The sequence below is a fragment of the Papio anubis genome, chromosome 4 (genome assembly GCF_008728515.1).
Source record: "Papio anubis isolate 15944 chromosome 4, Panubis1.0, whole genome shotgun sequence".
Taxonomy (NCBI): domain Eukaryota; kingdom Metazoa; phylum Chordata; class Mammalia; order Primates; family Cercopithecidae; genus Papio; species Papio anubis.
In genome coordinates, this window is record NC_044979.1 from 81,117,934 (window position 1) to 81,143,778 (window position 25,845).

The 25,845-nt window shown below is 33.1% G+C and overlaps 1 protein-coding gene across 6 annotated transcripts in view; it reads left to right on the forward strand.

Annotated features, from left to right (window-relative positions):
- PHF14 (PHD finger protein 14) overlaps window positions 1-25,845 on the forward strand; it is a 214,539-nt gene that overhangs the window by 178,667 nt on the left and 10,027 nt on the right. For 2 of the 6 annotated variants that reach the window (XM_009203331.4, XM_017956921.3), the window contains one exon: window positions 20,502-20,704. The exons of 2 other annotated variants lie outside the window; for them this stretch is intronic. In XM_009203331.4, coding sequence (XP_009201595.1) covers window positions 20,502-20,576 — 75 coding nt within the window. In that variant the 3' untranslated portion in view covers window positions 20,577-20,704. Of the gene's footprint in view, window positions 1-323; window positions 461-7,057; window positions 10,083-20,501; window positions 20,705-25,845 lie in introns of those variants that run through there. 2 more of the 6 variants (XR_001900959.3, XM_017956922.3) reach the window with 2 other exon arrangements.

The following is a 25,845-nucleotide window of genomic DNA, read 5'->3' on the forward strand; positions in this document are numbered from 1 at the left end:
CAAATATAAACATTTATATAAGTTTAATTCTTAAAATATAACAACTTTTAGAAAAGGAAGCAAAATGTTTATTTTAATTCTAGTTAGAAGAAAAAGCACTTTCATCAACTCTGCATCTGAGCTCAACTTTGAACCGCAATTTTTGGAAATATATTTTAAACTTTATAATAACTATAGCTAACATTGTTTTGAATATCTACTTTTACTGTGTTATAAACATTTTACTAGCATAATTTGCATACCTAATCATTTTTGTTTATTTAAACCCAAAGTCATTCTTTGAAATAGGGGTTTTTTGGTTTTGTTTTGTTTTCATTTTACAGGTAAGAAAACTGAGACTGAGGGGTCATGTGCCTTTCACAGAGTCAAACCAATAGTAAGTGCCAAAGCAGGATTCAAAATAGATTTGTGTGACACCAAAGCCTGTGCATTTTCTGCTGTGCTCATGTAGATGTTTTAGGTAAGGTCATGACAATTGTTTTAAAAAGATGTATTCATAGGATGCACACACACAAAATTTTTTTAACATGCTTGATTTGCCATCATTTGATCTAAAGTCATATTGACTCATTATTGTCAGTACTGACTCACCATGGCAATCTATTCCTGACTACAACTTAGAAGACCTAAATTCAGATTCTAACTCTACCAATTGGCTATGGGACTCTGGGGAAGTTCATTATGTATTCTGGGAATGGCTTTTCTATCTACAAACCAAACAAAAAAATGGATCAAATGATTTTTAAATAAGATACCTTCTAGCTCTCACATTTTATGGCCCTTTAAAGAAAAATGGTCTAGAAATCTGTTGACAATCTATTGCAACTTACCTTGGCATCTGATTTATCTTTTGAATGCAAATTACTTACTTAATATATCAATTTGCTCTTCCTAGAACTACACTTGGTGGGCAGTATTCCTTTTAATCAGTCTTGAAATTTAGGGAGATAAATAAAAGAATACTGATACAGAATTTAAAAGTTGTCTTGAATAATCTGTAGTTTTATTTTTTGTTACCTCCTGATGATTTTCCACATGTGTGAATACAGATTCTCACTGAATTATCTTGTTTATAATAGTGTTTCAATTGATTGTTTTTGATATTTCTAAGTATACAGCAGGTAAGGATAGTTTCACCTCTTCTTTTATAATTTTTATACTTCATATCTTTCTGTTTTCTGCTTGTGTTGGCTAACATCTCTAAAATAAGAGTAAATAATAGTGATATATTTATTGTTACTTTAACTTGAATGATTCTGGTGTGTGAGGCTAGCTTTTGATATGAAAAACATATATGTTATATTAAATATAACATGGATAAATATATACATGTAATGTTGAAAATACATTGCAAGTCATGGAAGATTTACATAGCATTATACATTCATATGAAATGTTGAGGTATAACAATATGCCAGAGAGTGATTAATATTCAATTCATTGTATTGGTCACATCTGGTAAGAAGGAAGGGAGGAGAATGGGATGGGGAAAGAACATCCAAGAGAGCTACAATAAGCGTTAGAATGCTTATGGTTATTGTTACTGGTTATAGTTACGGTTACTGTTGTGCAGGAAACATTTTATAACAAAATAATTTGATATGCTAAAGAAACATGAAGGTTTCTGTGTTTGCTGGCTATAAAGAAGAACGGAGGCATAAATTGAACGCAGGTTTGCCTTTCAAGTGTATAATTTTCTTGAGAATGGAGATCACCTCTGTTCTCCGCCCTGTCCTGAACATGTGGCACATCATAAGAATTCATGACGTAACTACTGAATGAATAAAAGAAGAAAGTAGGAAAGGAAAGAGCAAGGAAGTGGGAATTTTTATTTCTTTCTTCTCATTCTTTAATTTGCATGATTAAATTTTTAAGTCAAGCTTACTTTAAATAATGCATAGAGATTTATTTGTATATTAGAATCCTCTATTTTTTCCAGAAAACAGAATGTTACCAAGTTTTCTATACGGCTTTCTAGAAATCAGCATATTTTTAGATATTTATTGGGCTGTATGTGGTGCGTGTGAAACATGTAACACAAATTAATTATGGGATATATCGTTTCTGTGCTGAGTCTTCTGACAATGATTCAGGCTGCTTAGATTCTAAGAGTTCAAACTGGTATCAAAGTCTCAAATGTCTACTGTGGTTCACTTGTATTCCTGGTTTAATCAGTCTTTTGAAATTCACTATGTTAATAAGGTTTCAAACAATCCTGAAAGTTTGAAATGTACAAACATTCAAGTACAGTTTATTTTCTACTTTAAAAGAAAATTAAAAGTTAACTACACGGTCTTAATGGGTTTTCTGTTTACAATAAAAGATACATCAATAATTTTAAAAATAAAGAAAAGCAAAATAAAATCTTGGACAAAAAAACCTGTCATAATGCAATGAAGAAATATAAATTTAAATTTTTGAGTATTGTTGAACATCTATATTATGAGAAATAGCACTTACTAAACATTTAAAGTATTTTTATTGAACAACGTGGTTGCCACATAGTGTCACTATGAAGTCATTAACTTCTATGTATTTTCTTATTTTTATATACTTAAATTTATAACTTCAGGCCAGGCACAGTGTTTCTCGCCTATAATCCCAACACTTTGGGAACCCGAGGTGGGAGGATCGCTTGAGGCCAGGAGTTTGAGACCAGCCTAAGCAACATAGTGAGACCACCATCTCTACAAAAAATAAAAACTAATTAGCTGGTTGTGGTGGTGCACACCTATAGTTCCAACTACTTGGGGTGCTGAGGCCAGAGGACCATTTGAGCCCAGGAGGTTGAGGAGGCTGCAGTGAGCCATGATCACACCACTACCCTCCAGCCTAGGCAACAGCAAGACCCTGTCTCAAAATAAATAAATTTATAACTTCATGTTTGTTGTTGTTGTTTTTAACTGTAGCGTTGTGTCAGAGTTTTGTAGTCAATTTAATAGTATTTTGAGATTTTCCTTTAAGACTCTTGAGTTTGAGCTATCAATGTTCCGAAGAGCCCCCGAAGTCCTGCATGGACCTGGCTCTGTAGAGGCTTGTGATTCTTCTTCTTACAAAAAAGGCCATTTTTTTCTTGCTTGGAAATAACTTATTTTGTAAGTAGCTGTTAAAGAATTGAGAAAGCTACTATATGAGTGTATTTTAAGACATAAGAACAGTCATTCCAAGGTAATGACAGAATTTTATGTTCCTCAGAAGCTGATCCTTGTAATATTTTCCCAATGTACCTTTTTCCTCTTCTATTTCTGCATCCTCATGAGATTTAAGAAGTATACCACAATAAATCCTAAATATTTTCAGAATAGTTGAAAAACTAGAAGGAGAGTTCATATGTTTACCAAAATTTTCATAAATAATCTTCAGGTAGCAGAACTGTCAAGCTGTTTGGGATTTGAAAATTGCTTTTGATCAGTACTGCAAGATAGACTTAGGACCTTTTAAAATAACTGAATAATAATCTGGTCAGTATCCATTGAGCAAAAATTGAATTGTTTTGGAAAAGTATGTGAAGCTTTTAAAATTTATCATGAGCAATTCTAACTGTACGTATGGTATATTGAAAAGAGAATACTTCTTGTAGTCAGAGCTGAGTTTGGAATCCTAGCGCCTCTAATATTTTTGGATATGTGACCAAGGGCAGTTCCTGAGTGTCACCAATCTTCAGTTTCCTCAGTGGGACATAGGAACAATAATATTTATCTTGCCTGGCTTTTGTGAGGATTATAAATAACGAATGTAAATACAAGCCTTTAATAATATATTCATTATATATTTTGTATATATTTAGGAAGTACTCAAAAGTCGAAATTATTATTTACTTGATTCCCATGCTTCTATATAGTAGGGAATTCATTCATATGTTCAAGAACTTTTTGTAAGAACTATTCATTGAAAGGCTACAATATGATAGGAATAAGACTAACTTCTAAGGATATTGTAGTAAGAAAAACAGAAAATCTGCTGTCATGGAGCATGCGTTCTAGTAAAGGAAGACAGACAGTCTGTAAATAACCAAGTAGATGATCATTTTATTGTAGTAAATGTTATGGAAAACAATCTGAGTGATGGAGGAAGGGCAGATTTTGGACATAAAGTCAAAGAACTCCTCATTCACTGAACCTGCATGACAAGAAAAATGAGCCATACAGAATCAAAGTCAGAGGAAACATCTAGTGCACTTTGTTCAGGAATCAGAGGGAAGAGCAGCATGTTTGGAGCCAGGTGAAGAAACTGAACTTGTGACCAGATTGGAGAAGTCAATGAGGCCAGAAAGGTGAGAAGGGCCTGCTGATGTATTTTCTAGGTCATGGCAGTGGTTTGAATTTTACCCTAAACACAAAGCCACTAGGGAGTTTCAAGCGTGGGTGGATTGTGATGTAATGTGTATCTTACAAAGATTACTGCCTCCTATATAAAGAATAGGTATACAGTTATAAAACCAAAACAAGAGGCTGATCAGGAAGCTATTGGATTAATCCACAGGCAAGAAACATGATAGCTTGAGCTAAGATGGTAACAGTGGAGACAGAAAGCACTAAACAGATTTTAGATACCTTGGGTGATAAAGACAACAAGAGTTGGCTATAAAGTATGAGAGAAAGAGAGGAATTAAGGAATGACCCCTAGAGTTTGTGTTTGAACAAGTGAGTGTTACAGACCAAGAGAGGTATAAGGCTTTTTTAGTGTGGATAGGGGAAGTCAAGGGATGGGAAGCAAGAATTTGGCTTGGTACATGGTATGTTTGAGGTCCTAATTAAAAAGTTTAGTGGAGACAAGTAGCAGTTGGATATATGAGTTTAAAGCATGGTATAGATGTGAGGGCTGAAGATATAAATGAGAAAGTCATCATAAAGTAGTTAGCAATTGTGGCCATTTAGAGTCATCTCCAGTTAACTTTTATCAAAGGATAGTAGAGTTCTAAGGACAGCATTAAAGATAAGGGAAAAACTCATAGAACTAGAAGAAATTTAAGAGGCCAATATTGTCATTGGTAAGGATTCTTTAACAGAAAACCTACATACTTTAATATTTCATACCCCATATATTCAAAATTGAGAAAATTGAGTAGTTACAGGATTCACAGTGTGTTGACTTTTAACCTTAGACTTACTCCCATGGCCACAAGATGGCTACACGGTCTCAAAGTATTGTGTCCTCACATTATAATACATAGAGGCAAGCCTATGGACGTGGTCCCTGTCGTGTGTGTGTGTGTGTGTGTGTGTGTGTGTGTGTGTGTTTTAAGAATAAGGAATACTTTCCCAGAAGCTCCCCTGTAGGCTTCCATACATGTCTTATCCAGAATCAGTTCATGTCTCCAATAGGGTCTACCATGATAATGATAGACAACACATTTGAAAGAAACTAATGGATTTAACCAGGTTATTTATATGGAATTTACATTGCAGTGAAACTTCATTGCTATAACTTGGACTATTTACTAAATAATTACTATTGTATTTATTTATATTAAGGAATACTGATATTTACCATTTATGTATACAGAGTTCCTCAATTAAAAATCACATCCACTTGAGTATGTGCGTGTCTGCACATTTCCATATATAAAAGAAAAACAAAAATTGAACACCATTTCAAGAAGGTGAATTAAATTACTTTTAATTTCTCTTCCAATTCCAGTAGTCAGTATTTCTAAAAATCAAAGTTACAAAGATAAAAATGCTTTGTATTTGTAAGAATATGGCCTGCTTTCTTTTAAGCAACTGTATGGCTAAAAAGGCCTTAAGTCAATTTAATAAACTATATTTGTCTAATTTCTGTACCAAATCATTATTTAGTCTTCTAAATAATGGTCCTACCTAGATCTATATTGGTCCTACCTAGATTCCCAATATTGTTTTCATATCAGTTGGACTATCATACTAACATTATTGCTTTATTCAGAGAGAAAGAGCATTAGTTTACATTCTCTACAATGACAGCATCTTGCAGACTATGGAGTAACTCTGGGAAGAACTTCAGTTAAAAATGCTAATCAAATGCCCATGGTGTGACTTGGAGGAATTATTTAATTAATAGCCTTTTCCTAATTACTACTTAGGAACAAATGTCTTTAAATGTAATCATTCACCCAATTTATTTACTCTTGCTGTCTATGAATAATACAATTATATTGTAATATAAACAGTTGAATTGCAAGATCAAGAAATTAGTGACATAGGTAGAATTGGCTTCTATTTAATAACATAATGATGGTTATCTAGCTAAAAACAAAAACAAAACAAACAAAAAAACACTGTTTTTGAAGAGGATCCTTACTATCTGTAGGTACCTATCTTCACTACAGCGGTATGTCATTAATCATTAAAACCTGTCGTAAAGTTAAGCCTAGAGAGAGGAAAGAATAGACTTTATTGTGCTTTCTATGGGCCAGGATTTGTGCTAAGCTCCTCACATTTTATTTTATCTAATAATTTTAGTCATCAAAAATAGTTATTGCCATTTTATAGATGAGAAAACGAGGTTCTAAAAGTTTAAGTGATTTCTTCAAAGTATTTTTGGGTAGTGTAGGTATCACAGTTAGGATATGAATCTAGGTTTGCCAGTCACTGACAACAAAGCCGAAATTTCCTCCACTACACAATTGCATAGAAGAAACAGAACAAATACGAAGTATGTCAGAAGTAACCAGCCATGAGCACTGTGTAGTGCTAGAACCAGAAAAGCAGAATTCCCAACCTTTCTGTGGTATTTTCCACTACTTTGCTCTTTCTCACTGGGCTTTGGCTGACTTACCCTTCCCACTGTTCCCTTTACTTAGAATATTCTTCCCTCCATTGTTTGCTTGACCGACTCTTTCTTATCCTTCATGTCTCAACGTATTAATCATTTTTTGGAGAGTAGGGGACTTTGCTGAAATTTTTAGATCCTTCTACTAATAGTCACATAGAAGTATGTTTTTCTTTCATTGAATGTGTCATAATTGCAATGATACAGTTACTTGAGTGATCAATTGTTTTAGTCAGATTGTAAACATAAAGCAGGGATGTGTCTGTCATACACAATTTTTTTTTCTTTTTTTTTTTTTTTTTTTTAGCAATTAGCACAGTGCCTGACACATAGCTAGCTAGTTGATGTTCAATCAGGGAGGAATATATATCAGGAACGAATATATAGCATGTTGGAGATCTGTTTTCAAGTAAGACATTTTAAAATTTTATTGTATAAAATAATTTTGTCCTTATATTTTATAGCCTATATTATGAAATATTGGGAAATACTTTATACTTATAGAGTAGCTAATAGGTAATAGAAACCATTGTCTAAATGCATGCATTTTCAGACAAACTTTATAAGTAATTTGATACTTGCAAAGTGGCCTGTTTTGTGAATCATTTAAGTACATACCAGTGGTGGTTTTCATTATGGTAACAGTTCAAAAGAGTTTTAAACATTTGATCATTCTTTAATAAAAGCAAAGTAGCTAAGACATAACCAGTAAATCCAAGATGTGGAAATAGTGAAAATAGGGATGTTATTTTTGACACTGATAATAAAGTGCCACTATTGAGGAAATTTTGTGTGAAATTTTCTAAAATCGTATTTTAAATTTTTCTTGAAGCAAATTCAACTTCTTTTTAATCCATGAAAAATTAATGTGCCATAGGAGATGTGTTACTAAGATGTCTAATGAGCTGTTAAGTTTCAATAAAACTGTGAAGATTAATGGGTTCACTCTGGGGAAAATAACATTCCATTTGAAATAAGGATATTTGAGGCAACTTAATCTGTTCACTTGGTAGTAAAGTTTTAGAAATTCACTTTCTACACTTAAGTTTATTTACAAAGCATATAGTCCTTGATGTTGAGTTTACGTTAAAAGAGCAGTGTAAGTTACATTGAGAAGTATTTGTTTTAAAGATTCACAATACTCGCCTTTGGACACGAGGAAGGGCATATTATTTTGATATCATAACTGAACTCTGTAGCATAGTAATCATAAAAATACTGTCCTTATATATTGTCATGGTTCAGTTATCTTTATCACCTCCATGTATACCTGATGCACTTCATTATATACTTTCTTCATTGCACTGCGATTATTTGCATGCCTCTCTACCACACTGGAGCACGAGATCCTCTAGGCAATAAAACATCTCATTCATATTTTTCTGCAACACCTTGCTTAGTATCTGGCACACAATCATTGTTCAATAAATTTTTGAGGGAGGAAGAAAGGAAGGATTCTAGGAATCCTTCTTGAAGTGACTTCAAGAGTTAGTATCATTTTAAAAAGACAAAATGTCTAACATGAGTCAAAGGACTTAATATATCCCAAACTCTTCTAAAATGAGAACATTATTTGATCAATACAATAAAGTCTGTCAATGGGTTATCAAAAAAAAAAAAAGTGTTGATTGCCAAACATTTTTACTTTATTTTGACATTTTATTCTTAATTCAGTCCACCCTAGATCAAATGATGCTTCTAATGATGCTTCTATGGAGAAATTTCTTAAGTACCTCTTTTTCCCTACATAGTAGACATTGTTTTGAAACCCCTGATTAAATGTACTGAGATAAAATGTCAGTATTAATAAGGACATCTACCTCCCAAGGAAACTACAGTTGAAGAAATAAAAACGGATTATATTACATTTTTACCATATTACAGTTGAATAATTTTCTAATGGTTCTCAAACTGCATGAGTTTAAAAACATGACAATGAATTTCATGTGTTAGACATCACTCAGTGTTAGTGAATGACTGTATGATTCTACTAGCTGGCAGTAAATACTCATTTATGGTGTGAAGTCATTATAATGAGCTTTCCATAGCATAGAAATACTGAAACCCCGGTTTCCATAACTCTGATTGCCTCTGCACATTATTTTGGCAGGTAACTTTATAGTACTTGAAATCAAATGTACTTACTTCTAAATCATCTAACAAAAATTAGATGTTTGTCTGGTTTTTTGTTGTTGTTGTTGAGATAACTTTAGATTTTAAAAAGTTGTAAAAAAAATGGAGTGTTCTGATATACCCTTTACCCAACTTCTCTTTAGGTTAACATCTTATATAAGCACAGAACAATTCTCAAACCTAAGAAATTAATCTTAATATAATACTGTTAAATAAACTGTAGAATTTATTTGTATTTTACCAGTTTTGCCACTAGTGTTCTTCTTCTGGACCAAGATTCAATCCAGGATCTCCTGTTTCATTTTGTCACTATGTCTCCTCAATCTCTTCCAGTCTGTGGCAGTTCTTTACTTTTTCATTACCTTTCATGATCTTGACACTTTTGAAGAGTACTTTTCAGTTATTTTGTAGAATGTCCCACAATTTGGGTTTGCTTAATATTTTCTCATCATTAGACTGAATTTGTGCCTTAATGGGAAGGCTACCATAGATCATAAGTGATGTCGCTTCTCTGTGCATCAGAGCAGGGGAACATAATGTCAGTATACATACTATACATTACTAGTGATGTCAGCCTTGGTCGATCAGTCAGGGTAGTATTTGTCAGCTTTCTCCACTATGAAGTTACTTTTTTTTATTTTGCTTTAACAAAGTAGTTTTAAATCATTTTAGTTTGGTAGACAGTTTGGGGAATTGTTTTATTTTTAAGTCACTAAGCAGTTTTAAAAGTTTGGTGAAGAAATTGATTTCATATTTTTATCAATCTAGTGGTATTTTCATACATACAATGGGGATTTAAATAAGATATCTTAGGACTCTTTCACCTTTAATGTTCTATGACTTGATGTCTCTAAGGAAAAATATAAAGAGAGTAAGAGAGATGTTCCATATATGTCATAGTTGTTTACAGATTAGCCTGAAGTCCATCTATGAATTTGATTGGCTTTTGAAATGAATACCTTGACACCATTCTACTTACAAGGGTATTGTACATTGAGGACATCTTATATTAAACAGTTTCTAAATTTCCTAACTGAAAATCTTTATCTAGACATTTTGTTATTTAGATACTGAGTTGTTTCTTAGTCTCAAAATTGTCATTTTAAACTATTTACAGTTTATCTGGCCTCAGAAGTAATAATATTAAAAGATTTTAAGTATTGGAATATTTAAATCAGGCTATTTTATATCTTAATGCAAATTATAATTTTCACTCTGAATCTTATAAACTTGATACAGTGAAATCAAGTTCTTATGTAGGTAATATTATTTTCCTTAAGAGAATTTGTTACTTTCATTTTTTGAATATCTGTTATTTATTCTAAAGTGATGTTAAGATTGTTACAGTGCCATTTATATAAATTCTGTTTGTTTTTGGTTTTTGACATGATATGATCTATAATTTTTTTTTTAAGTTCTGGGATACAGGATGTGCAGGTTTGTTACATAGGTAAACGTGTGCCATGGTTTGCCTAGAACATCAAGACTCAGCAAAGGAAATATAAAATTATATTTTTAGCATTTTCTTCTACTTTTTATTGTGATGTCAATTAAAATGGCCAAAGATGATGATTGTTATTTTTCTGTTTATTTCTGAGAGAAAAATGTATATTGTGAAATGATTTTCTTAATTTTCAAAGAAAATATTCAAACCAATCATAATAGAGATGATTACCACAATAGAAAAGTGGGCAAAATTAGGAAAACTACATTCTTGACTCTATCAGTGTGGGTATCTTGGTTATGAGATTACACTACAGTTTTGCAAGATGTTACTATTGGAGGAAACAGAATAAAAGGTACAAGGTATGTCTGTATTATTTCTTTCAACTGCATGTGCACTACAATGATCTCAAAATTAAAAGTTCGATTTAATTTTTGAAAGTACAGAAAATTTAGGAAAGGCAATTTATAGAAAGAAAAAATTATAATAAACAGATGAAAATATATTCCTTTTTATTCAAAACGCAAATAAAAAGGGAATGAGAAACAATTTTCCCCTTCTATCAACTTAATAAAAAAATTTTTCAACTTTTATTTTAGATTCAAGAGGTACATGGGCAGGTTTGTTACATGAGTATATTGTGTGATGCTGAGTTTTGGGGTATGCTTGATCCCATCACCCAGGGAATGACTCTAGTACCCAGTAGTTAGTTTTTCAACCCTTATTCCCTCCTTCCCTCCCCATTCTACTAGTCCCCAGTATCTGTTATTGCCATCTTTATGTCCCTGTGTACCCAGTGTACTCCCACTTATGAATAAGAACATGTGGCATTTGGTTTTCTGTTCCTAAGTTAATTCATTTAGGCCTCCAGCTGCATCCATGTTGCTGCAAAGGACATGATTTCGTTCTTTTTAAAGGTTGCATAGTATTTCATGGTATATGTGTACATTTTCTTTATCCAGTTCACCATTAATGGGCACCTAGGTTGATTCCATGTCTTCACTATTATGAATAGTGCTGCAATGAACATACAAATGCATGTGTCTTTTTGGTAGAATGATTTGTTTTCTTTTGGATATATACCCAGTAATGGGATTGATGGACCTAATAGTAGTTCTGTTCTTAGACAAAACTCCAAACTACTTTTCACAGTGGCTGAAAAAATTTACATTCCCACCAGCACTGTATAAGCATTCTCTTTTCTCTGCAGCCTTCCCAGCATCATTGTTTTTTGACTTTTTAATAATAGCCATTCTGAGTGGTGTGAGATGGTATCAACCATCTCACACCAGTGAGATACCATCTCAAAAGAGAGATCTTTCTGATTTGCAGTTCGCTGACAGTTAGTGATGTTGAGCATTTTTTCATATGTTTGTTGGCTGTATGTCTTCTGAGAAGTTCATGTCTTTTGCCCACTTTTTAATTAAGCCATTTGTTTTTTGCTTGTTGAATTAAGTTTCTTATGGATTCTGGATATTTGATCTTTGTCAGATGCATAGTTTGTGAATACTTTCTCCCATTCTGTAGTTTGTCTGTTTACTCTGTGTATAGTTTCTTTTGCTGTAGAGATGCTCTTGAGTTTAATTAGGTCCCATTTGTTTTTGTCGCAGTTGCTTTTGAGGACATAGTCATAAATTCTTTCCATAGGCAGATGTCCAGAATGGTGTTTCCTAGGTTTTGCTCTAAGATTCTTATAGTTTGAGGTCTTACATTTAAATCTTTAATACATCTTGAGTTAATTTTTGCATATGGTGAAAGATAGGGATTCAGTTTCATTCTTCTGCATATGGCTAGCCAGCTACCAGCACCATTTATTGAATAAAGATAATATGACTTCTTTTTAATGGCAGTATAGAAGTTGGGTAAAACTCAATTTTAGGGTCTGACTAAGCAAAAAAATATTTTTCTCTCAATACAAGTTTTAAGTTTGATACAATGAGCTGAGTGTTGTATTAAATTTTTCATTGTCCAGTGAGAAGGATAAACAAAATGTTGTCATGTCCTATTAAAGAAGGCATTGTTTCCACAATGGCCAATCCTAAACAATTCATGATTATTGCTTATATTAATGAATAAGTAATATACTTGTTTTTTTGTGTGTATGACAAACTTAGTTATTGCTGAGTAATTTCTAGTCATTTATGTCTCTGAAAATTTTAATGGGCCAATCACTGATTTTTATTCAATCTGAAAATCTCCTGAGTATGGAACTGTAATTTGACTAGTGATCTTGCCTATCTTGAACATTTTTAGATATTATTTTTAGATTTTAGATAACATTTTTAGATATTACTTTTGTCTAAATATTTCAAAAGCAGGTAATAACTTTTAGATAAAAATATTATATTTTATTTAAATAAAAATACTATATTTAGATTTCAGATAACATTTTCAGACATTATTTTTGCCTAAATATTTCAAAAGCAGGTAATAACTTTTAAATAAAAAAATTATAAATGAAGGAAGGTTACCAATGTAGGAGCCTCTAATATAGATTTCTAGCATACACTTTCATGCATATTTCCCAGATATTAGTAGTTTACTACCCAAAGGAAAATTTTCTGTTGTCAAGACCATAAGTTCGTCATGGTTATCAAACATACCCACCATAAAAGAATTCACCTGTCAGAAAAGGCTGTTACAATATTCTTAGCCCCTTCAGATTAGCACCGTATCTTAAATATGTCTTTTCTTTTCTTTTTCTTTCTTTTCTTTTTTTTTTTTTTTTTTTTTTTTTTTGAGACAGAGTCTTGCTCTGTCTCCCAGGCTGGAGTGCAGTGGCACGATCCCAGCTCACTGCAACCTCCACCTCCCAGGTTCAAGCGATTCTTGTGCCTCAGCCTCCTGAGTAGCTGGGACTACAGGCATGTGCCGTCACACTGGCTAATTTTTTTATATTTTTAGTGGAGACGGGGTTTCTCCATGCTGGCCAGGCCGGTCTCAAACTCCTGACCTCAGATAATCACCCACCTCGGCCTCCCAAAGTGCTGGGATTACAGGTGTGAGCCACGGCGCCTGGCCAGATGTCTTAAACACCTAAAAATATCCATTATAAAAGTTGTAGCTTTTCATGTTTATGGAAATGTATAAATTTATCAAATTGGGATTGTGCCCATTAAGAGTCTACCCTAACTCATGCTTATCATTCATCATTCATTTCCTTTCCTTTCTTTATCGTATTTTGTCACTGTTACTTTTCACTCACTGGTCTTCGTTGCCCTTAGTGTAAATATGCCCTCTTCAGATGGCTATGCCAATCCTTAGGGCCTTTTTTTCCCAGAACAGAGGGAGTCCCTCTTGATCTGAGGTCATACATGGGAAATCCAAAGTTTTTTTTTTTTTTCTTTTTTTTTTTTTGAGATAAGAGTTTTGCTCTTGTCGCCCAGGCTGGAGTGCATTGGTGCAACCTCGGCTCACGATGCAACCTCCACTTTCCGGGTTCAAGTGATTCTCCTGCCTCAGACTCCCGAGTAGCTGGGATTACAGGCACACACCACCACTGCCCCATTTCTTTGCTACGAAAAGCTGCCACAAAGAAGTAAAAAGTTACAGATGGAGCTAAAAACTTACTCTACTCAATCTGCTCCAGAATCATGAATTGGAGAGAGAAGTGATTGCTCAAGAAAAGAAATAGTTATTTATGTATTCTCATACATGAAATTAGAAATTTGTTACTGCCTGTTTTCTATCTTATTTGATATGTAAAAAATATTTCCTATTAATAAATAACGAATGTAATGTTGTAGTATTAAATAAAGGGAGATCTCTTTGATTATCCTTTGTTTGAATCACTAAATAGAGAAAAAAGGTAAGGTTTTAAAAAAGAGCTCTATTCTACTTAATGATATATGTGTTTGAGCTGAGTTTACTAAGAACATCCCAAGTTACTTTAATTTCATAATATAGCCTTAGAATTTCTAATTAAATATGCAACTTGTGTCATACGAAAAAATTCTTATGCTTTTTACAGTAAATTTAATTAAGCATTTCTTGTAAGTTCATTTCAGTATCTATCATGGCTCACTAAAGTTGGAATTCAGTTGTAAAATGGTATATTAATTGCCTTTTGTATTAAATTAAATAAGAATCTCAAATATGCAAAGTCAGGAAATTTAATTGTGGTCTTCAATTGCTTATTCAATGCTTTGGAAAACTGAATGCAGAAGTATAGGAAAAAAAAGGCCAAAGGTTGTTAAATGTAGCATATCACACACATTTTGCACTTTACTTAATGATCCAAGTGTTTATTACTATGAAGTAAATGCACCATTTAAAGAATTATGGTGAAATTGTAAAACGTTAAAAACTCTAATTAATTTCAGGCTGAAGCATGCAGTGTGCTCATTTTGCCTAAAACATTTTCATTATCGTCAGTATTTTTCCAGTTATTAAGATAAATTTTTTCTTCATTGTCCAGCACTAGCATATTTCTGTATTAAAAACACAGTTTTAAATGCTGTTGAGAGTTATATATCTAGCGTATGTTTTCAAATGAATAAAAGAATGTCGTTTTTTGACCACAGATTGAAACGATGTAGTCTATCTGTTTTTCTACACTTGTTTCTGTAGCTACCAACAGTTAGAACAGGTTGACTGTCTACATGTTTTTTCCCTAAAAGCTATATATGCTTGCACTTTTGAAAGAAACATTATTAAAGTATAGAGATAATTCTGACTATTAATTTGGATCCAGTTATAATAACTGTTGCTTGTCTGGTTAGTAAAAGGAATATTTAAAATCTAAAGAAAATATCATAAGAATATAGAAACATTTTAAGTTAGTGCCTGCCTGCACCGTCTGACCTCATTTTACTGTTGTACCTCCATGTATGTTTGCCTGCTATGAAGAACATATTTGGTAAAATAAAAACACATGACATCTTCTCTTTGTAATCATAGAGTCTTGTAACTCTTACTTATTTCTGGAAATAGTTTATTCATATGGCCAAATTATAAAGGGACTTAGTAAAAGAAAGCTATATTTTCTGATTATGAAAGTAATCTATGCTCACAGTGGGAAAGCAAGAAAATGTGGCAAAGCACAGATAAAATAAAAATCAATAATATCACCATTATGAACATTTTAGGTACTTAGGAATTTGGGGTAGAAGGATGGAAAGCAAACTATTAATTATAGCTGAATATTTCAGTGTAGAGGCTACAGGTGCGTCGCATTTCTTTTCTCGTAAAATCTTTGCCCATACACTTTACTTACTTTATTTGAATTTAGGAAACTTTCATTAAGTAGCCATTTTTACTTTCTGTTTCTTTAATCATTTTACTTTGAAATAATTTTAAATTTACAGAAAAATTGCAAAAATAGTACAGAAATTTCCCATTTGCCTTTTATCCAGCTTCCTGTGGTGTTGCCATTTTATGTAACCAGTACAATTACTGAAAGCAAGACATTAACTTTGAGAGGCTACTACTAACTACTCTACGAACCATTTTAAAATTTTACCAGTTTTCTCACTAATGTCCTTAAAATATATAGTCCAGGATTCCCACTGCATTCAGTCATCATGTCCCAATAGTCTCCTCCAGTCTGTGATATTTCCAAGTCTTGTCATTCGTAACCTTGACTTTTTTTTTTTTTTTTTTTTTTTTTGAGATAGAGTCTCACTCTATTGCCTAGGCTGGAGTGCAGTGGCACCATCTTGGCTCACTGCAACCTCCACCTCCCGGGTTCAAGCAATTCTCCTGCCTCAGCCTCCCCAGTAGCTGGGACTACAGGCTTGCACCACCACACCCAGCTAATTTTTGTATTTTTAGTAGAGACGGGGTTTCACCATGTTGACCAGGATAGTCTCGGTCTCTTGACCTTGTGATCCGCCTGCCTTGGCCTCCCAAAGTGCTGGGATTACAGGCATGAGCCACCGTGCCCAGCCGACCTTGACATTTTGAAAGCTACTGTTTAATTATATTTTAGGGGGTTTATCTGATGTTTTCTCAGATTAGAATTAGGTTGTACACTGTTGGGAAGGGTACCACAAACCAGAGGTGATGTACCCTTTTTAGTACATCGTATCAGGGTGTTAATATATATTATTGGTGATATTAACCTTGACCATTTGGTTAAGGTGGTGTTTGCCATGTTTCTCCATTATAAAGGTCCTTACATCAACATCTATAAAAATATAAAGAAGTAATAGGGAGAGTTGCCCCTTTGTATAATCCTTTTATATAAAGGATTACAAGATTTTAAGAAATCTTTTAAACTTGGGCATCTACAAGGTAAACATAAAGTTATCTGTACTCATAGAGTGTAATTTGTATCCAAGTATTACCTGAGTGATATAAATTCCAGATGCTAAAATAGTTGACCATTGTTAGGATCTGGTTACCTCCTAAGAGGAAGGAAAAGAATGGATACGTTTCATTAATTGCCATCAATTCTTTGAACTATCTTGAGAACGAAATCACATTTATAAATAAAGAAAAACAGAGGTTCTCCTGTATCACAAATTGATAGAGCAAGCTGACTAACATTTAAACAAAATCTTGCAAGTTTTATTTAGTAATAAGATAAATATGGCAGTGTTTTTATTTAATTTCTCCGTTAGAATAACTCAGTCTCATATTGCCACCTGGAGTATCAGCCCATTATTACATGGTCCATCTGTGCCTAGAAATTACCATTCTCACTACAGTTCTGTCAAAGTAAAAAGAGCAAGGCTAAGGAACCAAATTTTGTCATTTGATATTCTAGGTGTTACTGTTAATTGAGTGCACAGTCTTGAAATTTCACATATAACTAGCAGATCTGCAAGGATTTTACAGTCAGTGTGTTTTTTTAGAATATGAATTAACAAGTTTAAACATTAAGAGGTAAGCCTGTCTACTTTCCAGTAGCCTCAAAGGGTACATTTTCTTCACGACTGTTTCAGAACACTTCATGAAACAAATGTCAAACTTGTCAGGGCTGTCACTAAAAAAATGATCCGTGTAGCTAGGGTCTTCTTTCATTGGGAAACAAACAGATGTCTTATCTCAGCAGAGAGAAAACAAAAACCCTGCTATATATCAGAAGACATTTTTACTTGCCTATAATATCCAGTAGTAAAGAAATGCTTTGGTATTATGCAGTCATTTATCAAAATTATATTTTTTTGCTGTCTGAGTCACTTTAATGATTTTTATTAATCTGGAACTGCATATACAGTTCTTAGAAAAATTGACCTGCAATGTTAAAAACACAAATTAGCACTTCCAAAAAGACTTCCCTAGAGCTTTATTAGATCAAATATTAATGTTTTTATTTGTGATAAAATCTATTACTATTATTTTGATAATGTTATATTATAGCAATTTTAGTATTATACTCTAGCAATTAGAGTTGAATGCCTTTTTCACCCCTTCATAATCCTTTTCTGCATCTAGGGTACAGCTATCCTTCTAAAAGGAAGAAAGAGATTGGCACTTATTTGTTATATAAATGACTTAACAGCATAAAAGGCAAGATGTTTTAAGACAAATCCTCAGCACAAAGAAAGGTGTGAAACAGTTATGTACCTGTCCTGAATAGCAGGCAGTGTTAAGGCATGCATTTATAAGCTGTGCTTTATTACTAAGAAAAATTCAACAACAAAAAGACAAACATTGTATTAAGGAATGTTACTTAACTGGCATATCTATCTATATCTTATCCATATATTAAAACATATTCAAATTAATGGAAGTTGCAAATTTTTATTTCACTTAACAATGTTCCAATAACTTGTATCCATAGTTAAATATGAAAGCAAAGTGTATAAGCACCTCCTAGTCCTCAGAGTTATTATTAAGTCTTTACATTTCTATTTTGACTTAGGGCAGCATTGAAGGTTGCTAGAGAAAACTAGATAACCAAGCCTGTTAAATCGGGAAGTCATGTGGTGCAGAAACTTAGTAGATTGTCCGTGTGATAAAGGCTCCATCTTTCTTTTATAAAGGGTATGAGGTTGATAATGGCTATTTTGACTTATGTTGCTTCAAACATTTTTGCTTATTTTTATTTTCAGTGCTGTTATAGTAAGTTAAGATTGCTAAAAGTGTGAGTACTAGCAATCTTAATTTACGATAGTTAAGAACAATATTGTGCTTTTCCAAATTATGTATTAATTCAGGCATACCTTTTATTCATTCATTATTCCACTGTTTCACATGGTTCAGAAAACACCGATTGTACTACAACTATATACTAAGTATGCCCTGTTAGATGGTAGGAATGTCTAAGATACAGAAGATAAAACTTTCCTTTGAGGAACATAAGGACAAATTCAGTGCTACATATCAAAAATGTATTGCCATTGGTACCTGCAGATTTAACACTTTCTAAGTGTCGCTCCTGAAGAAGACAGGGGAAAGTGAAGAGTAAGATTTACTTTTTATTAGAATGTAGTTAAAATGTAATCTCTAGGCTGGGCGCGGTGGCTCATGCCTGTAATCCCAGTACTTTGGGAGGCCGAGGTGGGCAGATCACAAGGTCAGGAGATCGAGACCATCCTGGCTAACATGCTGAAACCGCGTCTGTACTAACAACACACAAAACTTAGCCGGGCGTGGTGGCGGGCGCCTGTCCCAGCTACTCGGGAGGCTGAGGCAGGAGAATGGCTTGAACCCGGGAGGCGGAGCTTGCAGTGAGCCGAGATTGCACCACTGCACTCCAGCCTGGGTGACAGAGTGAGACTCCATCTCAAAATAAATAGATAGATAGATAGATAGATAGATAGATAGATAGATAGATAGATAGATACATCGATACATCGATACATCGATACATCGATACATCGATACATAGATGCATAGATAGATAAAAATGTAATCTCTAGGAACTTTTGTCTAAAAGTGTAAACCACATGTTCATTAATAAATTTTCACGAGTCAAACTTAACTGAATATATCTATTCACAGGATATAAAATAGGGAAAAAATGAAATGACACACAGTGGCTATCATACTTGGAAAAATATATCAAAGTTACATTGCCAAAATGATATTCAAAACCCCATTCCTGGTGTTCTATGTATCTACAATGATTCAGATTTGTTGATAATATTGATAATGTCTCTACTTTCCCAGTGTTAACAAAGTGTAAATCACAGATTCTATTGAGTTTAGAGAAACAAAGTATATAAAAAAGCTTTTTTCACCCACCTTAATGATTACTGGCAAGTGTGTAGTTTGTCATAGAAAACAAATATGCATACCTTGGTTTGCTTTTACTGAATAAAGTCAATTCAAAAAGTAAAGCTCAACAATTATTTAATTCAATTATTTGATTTCATCAGATACAGAGATAGAGTGATATGTTTGATGATACTGATAATTATTACTGTTGTCTAGAAATACTTAAGAAATTGATGTTTATGCTTTAACTCAGAAGAGTATCTTTATGTCAGTTAATAAAAATAGGTAATCTTATATGATAAATCAGAAATACTAGGAAAGCAAGACCATTTTGTACTTGGGTGTTATTGAGGGAACATGTATGATGAGATGGGTTACAAATTGTAAGATGAAATATTTTTCCAGACTCTCATTATTTATACTTTGAAGGTTACCATTTAATACTGAACACAAGATGCACTTCATTTCTATGAAAGCAGACATTATGATGTCACTTCATCTATTCACCATGTTCCACAGGAACCCGCTATGAATTATGAGGCCACCACTTAGAATCGAAACTGTAGAAGATTGTAAGCATTCTAAGCCTGACATGCACATGCTTCCTATTTTAGACCTCACTGATCTTCAGATAACATATGGTGGTACAAGTAATTGGAAAATTGGCACACCTGTCAAGAAAGTATACTAGATGGGACAAAAAATGCCATGCTGAAGCACATGAAGTGTCTTAGAAATTATATTTATTGCTTTTTATCAAGCAGTGAAGTAAAAATATCTAGTTCATCCCCTGCAAAGAACACTTTTCAGTGGCAGGTGTTTCCAAAGTAATTTTTAGGGCATTGTTAAAATTGGTTGCTTTTAAAAACATATAGAAAATTTTAATGTGTACTATAAAAGAGCACCTACTGCAAATATTTAAATGTTACATAATTTTACCATTTGTGTTTAGGATTACTGAAATCGCAGTAGTTCATAGTTCTACAATACAGTTAAAATGTGTTAAGTATAGCTGATAAATGTCCTAAAGTTTATATTTTAATGTTTTCTAAAATTTATTTCACAGGAAGATGAAAATGAAGCTGAAAGAAAAAATATATCTCAGGAACTCAACGTGGAACAGAAAAATCCAAAGAAATAAAAGATTTTCTGTAGTGTTTTTGAAAAGTTTGCAGCTTATGTAATAACAGATAAAATTTCTAATTGTAAAATGTTAAATTGTAAAATCTAATTTGCAAAATGTTCTCAATAAAGTCATTCAAAATGAAATACGAGCTTGTATTTGGAATTCATATATTTTAGAGTAATTTCGACTTTTTTATTTAAAAACTGGATCTTTCAACGTTCTTAAAACAAGAAAAATTTTTGACTCAAATTTGAGAACAGAGACAGAATGTTATTTTTTTGTAACCTGTTAACACATTTAAATGACCTAAAAAGAAAAAAAAAAAAAAAACTCTCTTGGTCCTTTTTCTCCTTACTAGACACTGTGTTCTTTAAGGGCCTTAACAGAATTCTGATTTGCAATATAAAGAAAAACCAACATAGTTCAAAAATGAACAAGGAATGCTTGCACATGAAAGTGGTTAAAACCAGTCAATGCCACAAGGAGAAATACTGTTTCCTGATTTCATATATTTATGTATCACATGATACTCTAGGACTGCAGGGAAAGACTAAAAAGAAGTGATAATTTAACATTCTCTGGCAGAAGTAATGCCATGATTTATAATTTATAAAACATTTACTAAGGACCTGCTGTGTGCAAAGTCCCACACACTTTTCCTGGACATTTCAAGACTAGTTCTTGTATGTATGTCTTTGGCTTAGGAATTTTTCAAAATTCATCTGTCCCCTATCTTTATCAGAGCTCTCAATAACCAGCCACTTTACTCTCCCCAGTTCTAATTTCCAAGCTGCCATTTGCCAACGACAGGAAGAGCAATGAATCTGCTTGCTATCTGCAGAGCCAAATGTTTTTGGCAGATGTCTTTGTTTGATTATTTAAGGCAGGGTTTCTTAAAATGAGAGGCAGAACTTTGGAAGACTTGTAAGAGAATGTGAGAAGGGAATCAGTGTATTTGCCTTGAAGCCATATTATATGCATTCAACAAGCCCAATAAATGTGTGACAGCAGGACACGCTAACAGCTATGATACAGTGGGCTGAGATGGAGGAAACTGCGAGTAGTTAAGACAGAAACATCAGAAGAATAGTCTCAAATCTCAGTACGCATGTCAGGAAAACAGCTAGAGCCCACAGATGGGATCCATGGACTAATGAATTCCCTGGGTGAATTTTGGAGTAAAGACTTTAAGACAAAGAAAAGGTTGAGATGGCAGTTCAGAGTCTGCAGGGAGCCTTTGCAATAAGCAAATACAAAAATTTGACTTTTTTCCCACATCAATGTATTTCAAAATGCCCACATTCACATAGATTTCGGTTATATCAGTAGTTTCACTTTTAAAAAGAAGAAATAATACATGATCAACAAATAGCAGAAGCGGGAAGGGATATTATGCTACTCTTGAATGGAAATTGCTGGGCACTAAGATGCTCAAGTTTTTTAAATCATTCAACGAAGCTTTAGTAGGTCCTACTATAAGTTATACACTGTTCTGCTTATCACTGGGGATTCAATGACAGACAAGCTTACTCTGCTGTTACGGTCTTGGAATTCTTAACTTTTGACAGAGACCCCATGGTTTTACTTTTCACTGACCTTACAGATTACGTAGTGGATACCACTAATGTTCATACTCTTTAAATCAATTATATTGGAGTATAATTTACCTAAAATTCATTCATTTTGAATGTGCAATTCAATAAATTTCAACAAATACATATATTCATGTAACCACCTCTCCAAGATATAAAGCATTTCCAACACCCTAAAAAGTTCTGTCCTTCAGTTTTGCAATCATTTACACTTCCCCACTGTAGCCACTGATCTTTCTTTCTTTGTTTTCCCTGTTCTAAGACTTTATACAAATAGAATTTTATCATACACATCTTTTGTGTCTGGCTTTCTTCACTCAGCATAAAGTTTTGACATTCATCCAAGTCATTGCATGACTTCATTTCTTTTTATTGCTAAGTACTTTTTCATTGTGTGAATATACTACAATTATATTGTGTGAATACTGCTACAATGGAATATATACAAATGGCCAAAAAGCACATGAAAATATACTCAACATCATTAGTTATCAGGAAAACGCAAATTGAAACCACTGTAGCTCTGTTACCCAGTACAGCAGCTGTTAAAAATATGTAGCTATTGAATACTAGAAATATGACTAGTCCCAATTGAGATGTGTTGCAAACATAATATATACATCAGATTTTGGAGCTAGGGTGCAAAAAAAAAGAAAAAGAAAAATACCTCCATAATTTTTATTCTGATTACATGTTGAAATGACAATATTTTGAATAGATTTGATTAAAGTGTTAAATTTCAACTATTCTTTTTAAATTGTGGCTACTAGAAAATTTGAATTTATATATTATGATTTCCATTGTTTTCCCACTGGACAGGCGTCCTGGGCTATAAGTTGAAGGCCAATAATGAAATGTTGGTAAGGTTATGAAGCAAATGGAACTCTTGTATATTGTTGGTGGAAGTGTAAAATGATACATTATTTTGGAAAAGAGTTTGGAAATTTCTTATGAAGTTAAACGTACCCTTAATATATGACCCAGTCATTCCACTAATAGGTATTACAAAAAGAAATGAAAACATGTGCCCTCACAAAGATTTGTACATGAATTTTTTTTAAGATCTCGTTATGTTGCCCAGGCTGGATTTCAACTCCTGATCCTCCTACCTTGGCCTCCCAAAATGCTGGGAGTACAGGCGTGAACTACTGTACTCAGCCTTGTACATGAATATTTTTAACAGTTTTATTTATAGTAGCCCAAAACTGGAGCTAATTTCTTTTTCTTTTCAAGTAAAAGTCACACTTCATATTGGTTATTCTTTTCAGAAACCATTTGTCACACTAAGCTGTGTGGCATAGTTCACAAAATTAGGGTTTAATCCTTGATTTTTTAGGAGAGAAATTTGGACATGTTGTGTAATATTTATAGTAACAGTGTAAATGTTAGAAAGAATCACTGTCTATAAAACATGTTAATGAAAGACCTAAAAAATCTAAACAATATACAAAATTTTTTACAAATCCAACATTCAAAAACTAGTCAGTTCATATCTAGAGGCAAAAAGTAAAAAATAAAAGTAGTGTATAGTATCTTATTTGAAAACATTTAATGTAGTTAAAGTTTTTAAATAATTTCACATTGTTTTAATGGTTTTTGAATGACCCTTGCAGTTAGAAATACATTTAAACTCAATTTTAAAATTATAAAATTATAGTTATATCTTCTGATAAATTGTATCCACTTTCCTTGGGATTAGAAAACTTGAATGAGGGGAAAAGCAGAGATGTGTGCCCAGTTGCTCCAATTTTAAGTCTATGAACAATTTTGAGTCTATGAACTGCTTTAGGTTTCATTTTTATACGTACCATACCAAATAGGACATACTCTTCTCAGGATATAGTCATTTTTCATTTGTGACTTTCTAATCATCCAGATAGAATGAGGTGAGTCTGAGTAGTTTTGTTCCTCTAATATTTTTGAAAGGAGATAATGATATTCTTATTTCTCACTTTATATATGTATATTCTTTCTGTAACATGTTCTAAGATTTTATACAAATGAAACTATGTTACACATAGCTTTTGTGTCTGGCTTTCTTCACTCAGCATAAAGTTTTGAGATTCATCCAAGTTATTGCATGACTGTAGTTATTCCTTACATTGATGATTTTCCTCTAAGCTTAAACAGTTGGAAGCATTTGATATGTCTGTACTCTTCTACATTCATTATAAATTTGTCTACTTTTTCCCCAGATGCAACAAACTATTCCTCTTTAAATTGAATGTATACCAAACAAAAAAGGGGAATCTTTCCTACAACTGCTTCTTTAACATGGCTACATCAGATTTATTTTGAAGCCCATTGAGAAAGAAGAAATAAGTTCATTTAATTGCTTTGGCATTTCCCCAGTGCCTTGGGTCCTTGAGACCCGCACATATTTCTATCGGTTGTGTGCCAACACTGCTTGGGACTGAAACAACGTACTTCTGACATTAGGCTAAATAAGATTCACTTTGAATAGTGAAAGTCGATTAGAAAACTACTCCATTTCTCATTACCTCAAGAAAACAATTTTTACATAGCCATGAATGAGCAAATTACACCCCCATCCCAGACTATCCTGAGCATTTATAGCAGATAATAAATGTCTCCCCATGGTGAATTCAATGTGAAGTCCAAGGCTTTGTTATCTAGAGAGGAAGTTAAGTGCTAACAGCAACAGCATGAAAACGCATGGAGCTATGGTATAATTCTGATTTGTTTTAGAAAAACTATTAATTTCCTTGTTACAAAGCCAAGCAAGAACAACCCTTTAAAACTGTTGAACCATGAAAGCCATTTTCCTTAAGGGTTTTAAATTTGGGAACAGACTCATGAAATTTATAGCTTTGATGAGATATTCTTTGCCTGCAGTCAAGATGAGAGCTAGATCATTGGTTTCCCAGCATGACACCTATGTGTTCTTGTGTGCACTAGATATTATTAAGCTCATAAGAACACAGCCAGCATCACATTTAACGTTTGAAAGGTTCACTTTTGTCTCATAGTTTACATCTTTCATTTACACCTATTGCATGCTAAATATCCCAATCTAGAAAATGAGATACACTCTACCTATATTGATACTGTCAATGGAGTAAAAAAAATTGCTATTTTCATATCCATGGCTTTCAAGCTGCAAAGAGTCAATAGATAATGACTTCTAGAAACAATAGATAATTGAATCAGATATTCCATGTGTAAGTCTGAGTATGAAAACCTTCCCTGACATATAAGGAGCAGAAAATGTGAATCTCCATGATGCATGTCAGTTCCAACTGTTATCATTTTTAATATTATGTATAATTCTAAAGGTGATGCAAGATTATTATTTCTTTTAAAGATAGATGAGCTCTTTCAGGATATTCTGATTTTAAGGCAATGAGAAAGGTTATTAGGTAGTACCTAATGATCAGAAACAGGTAATAAACACTGCAGGAATCTGTCATTGTATGTTACATGATGAAATAACATGTGAAAAAACTGAAGAAAACTATTGTTTTCAAAATATTATTATCTTTTGACATTAGGCAATGAAATTGTGATTAAGGAACCTATTTCTGCAAGCTGTTTCCTTAAATTTGTGCTACTGTTTGAAGGTATTTTATCTGTAACTTTACAATTCCTTTACCATTTATTATTATCAACAATTTCAAACATATACAAGACTTGAGAGAAGAGTACAGTGAATCCCCATGTACTCAGGACCC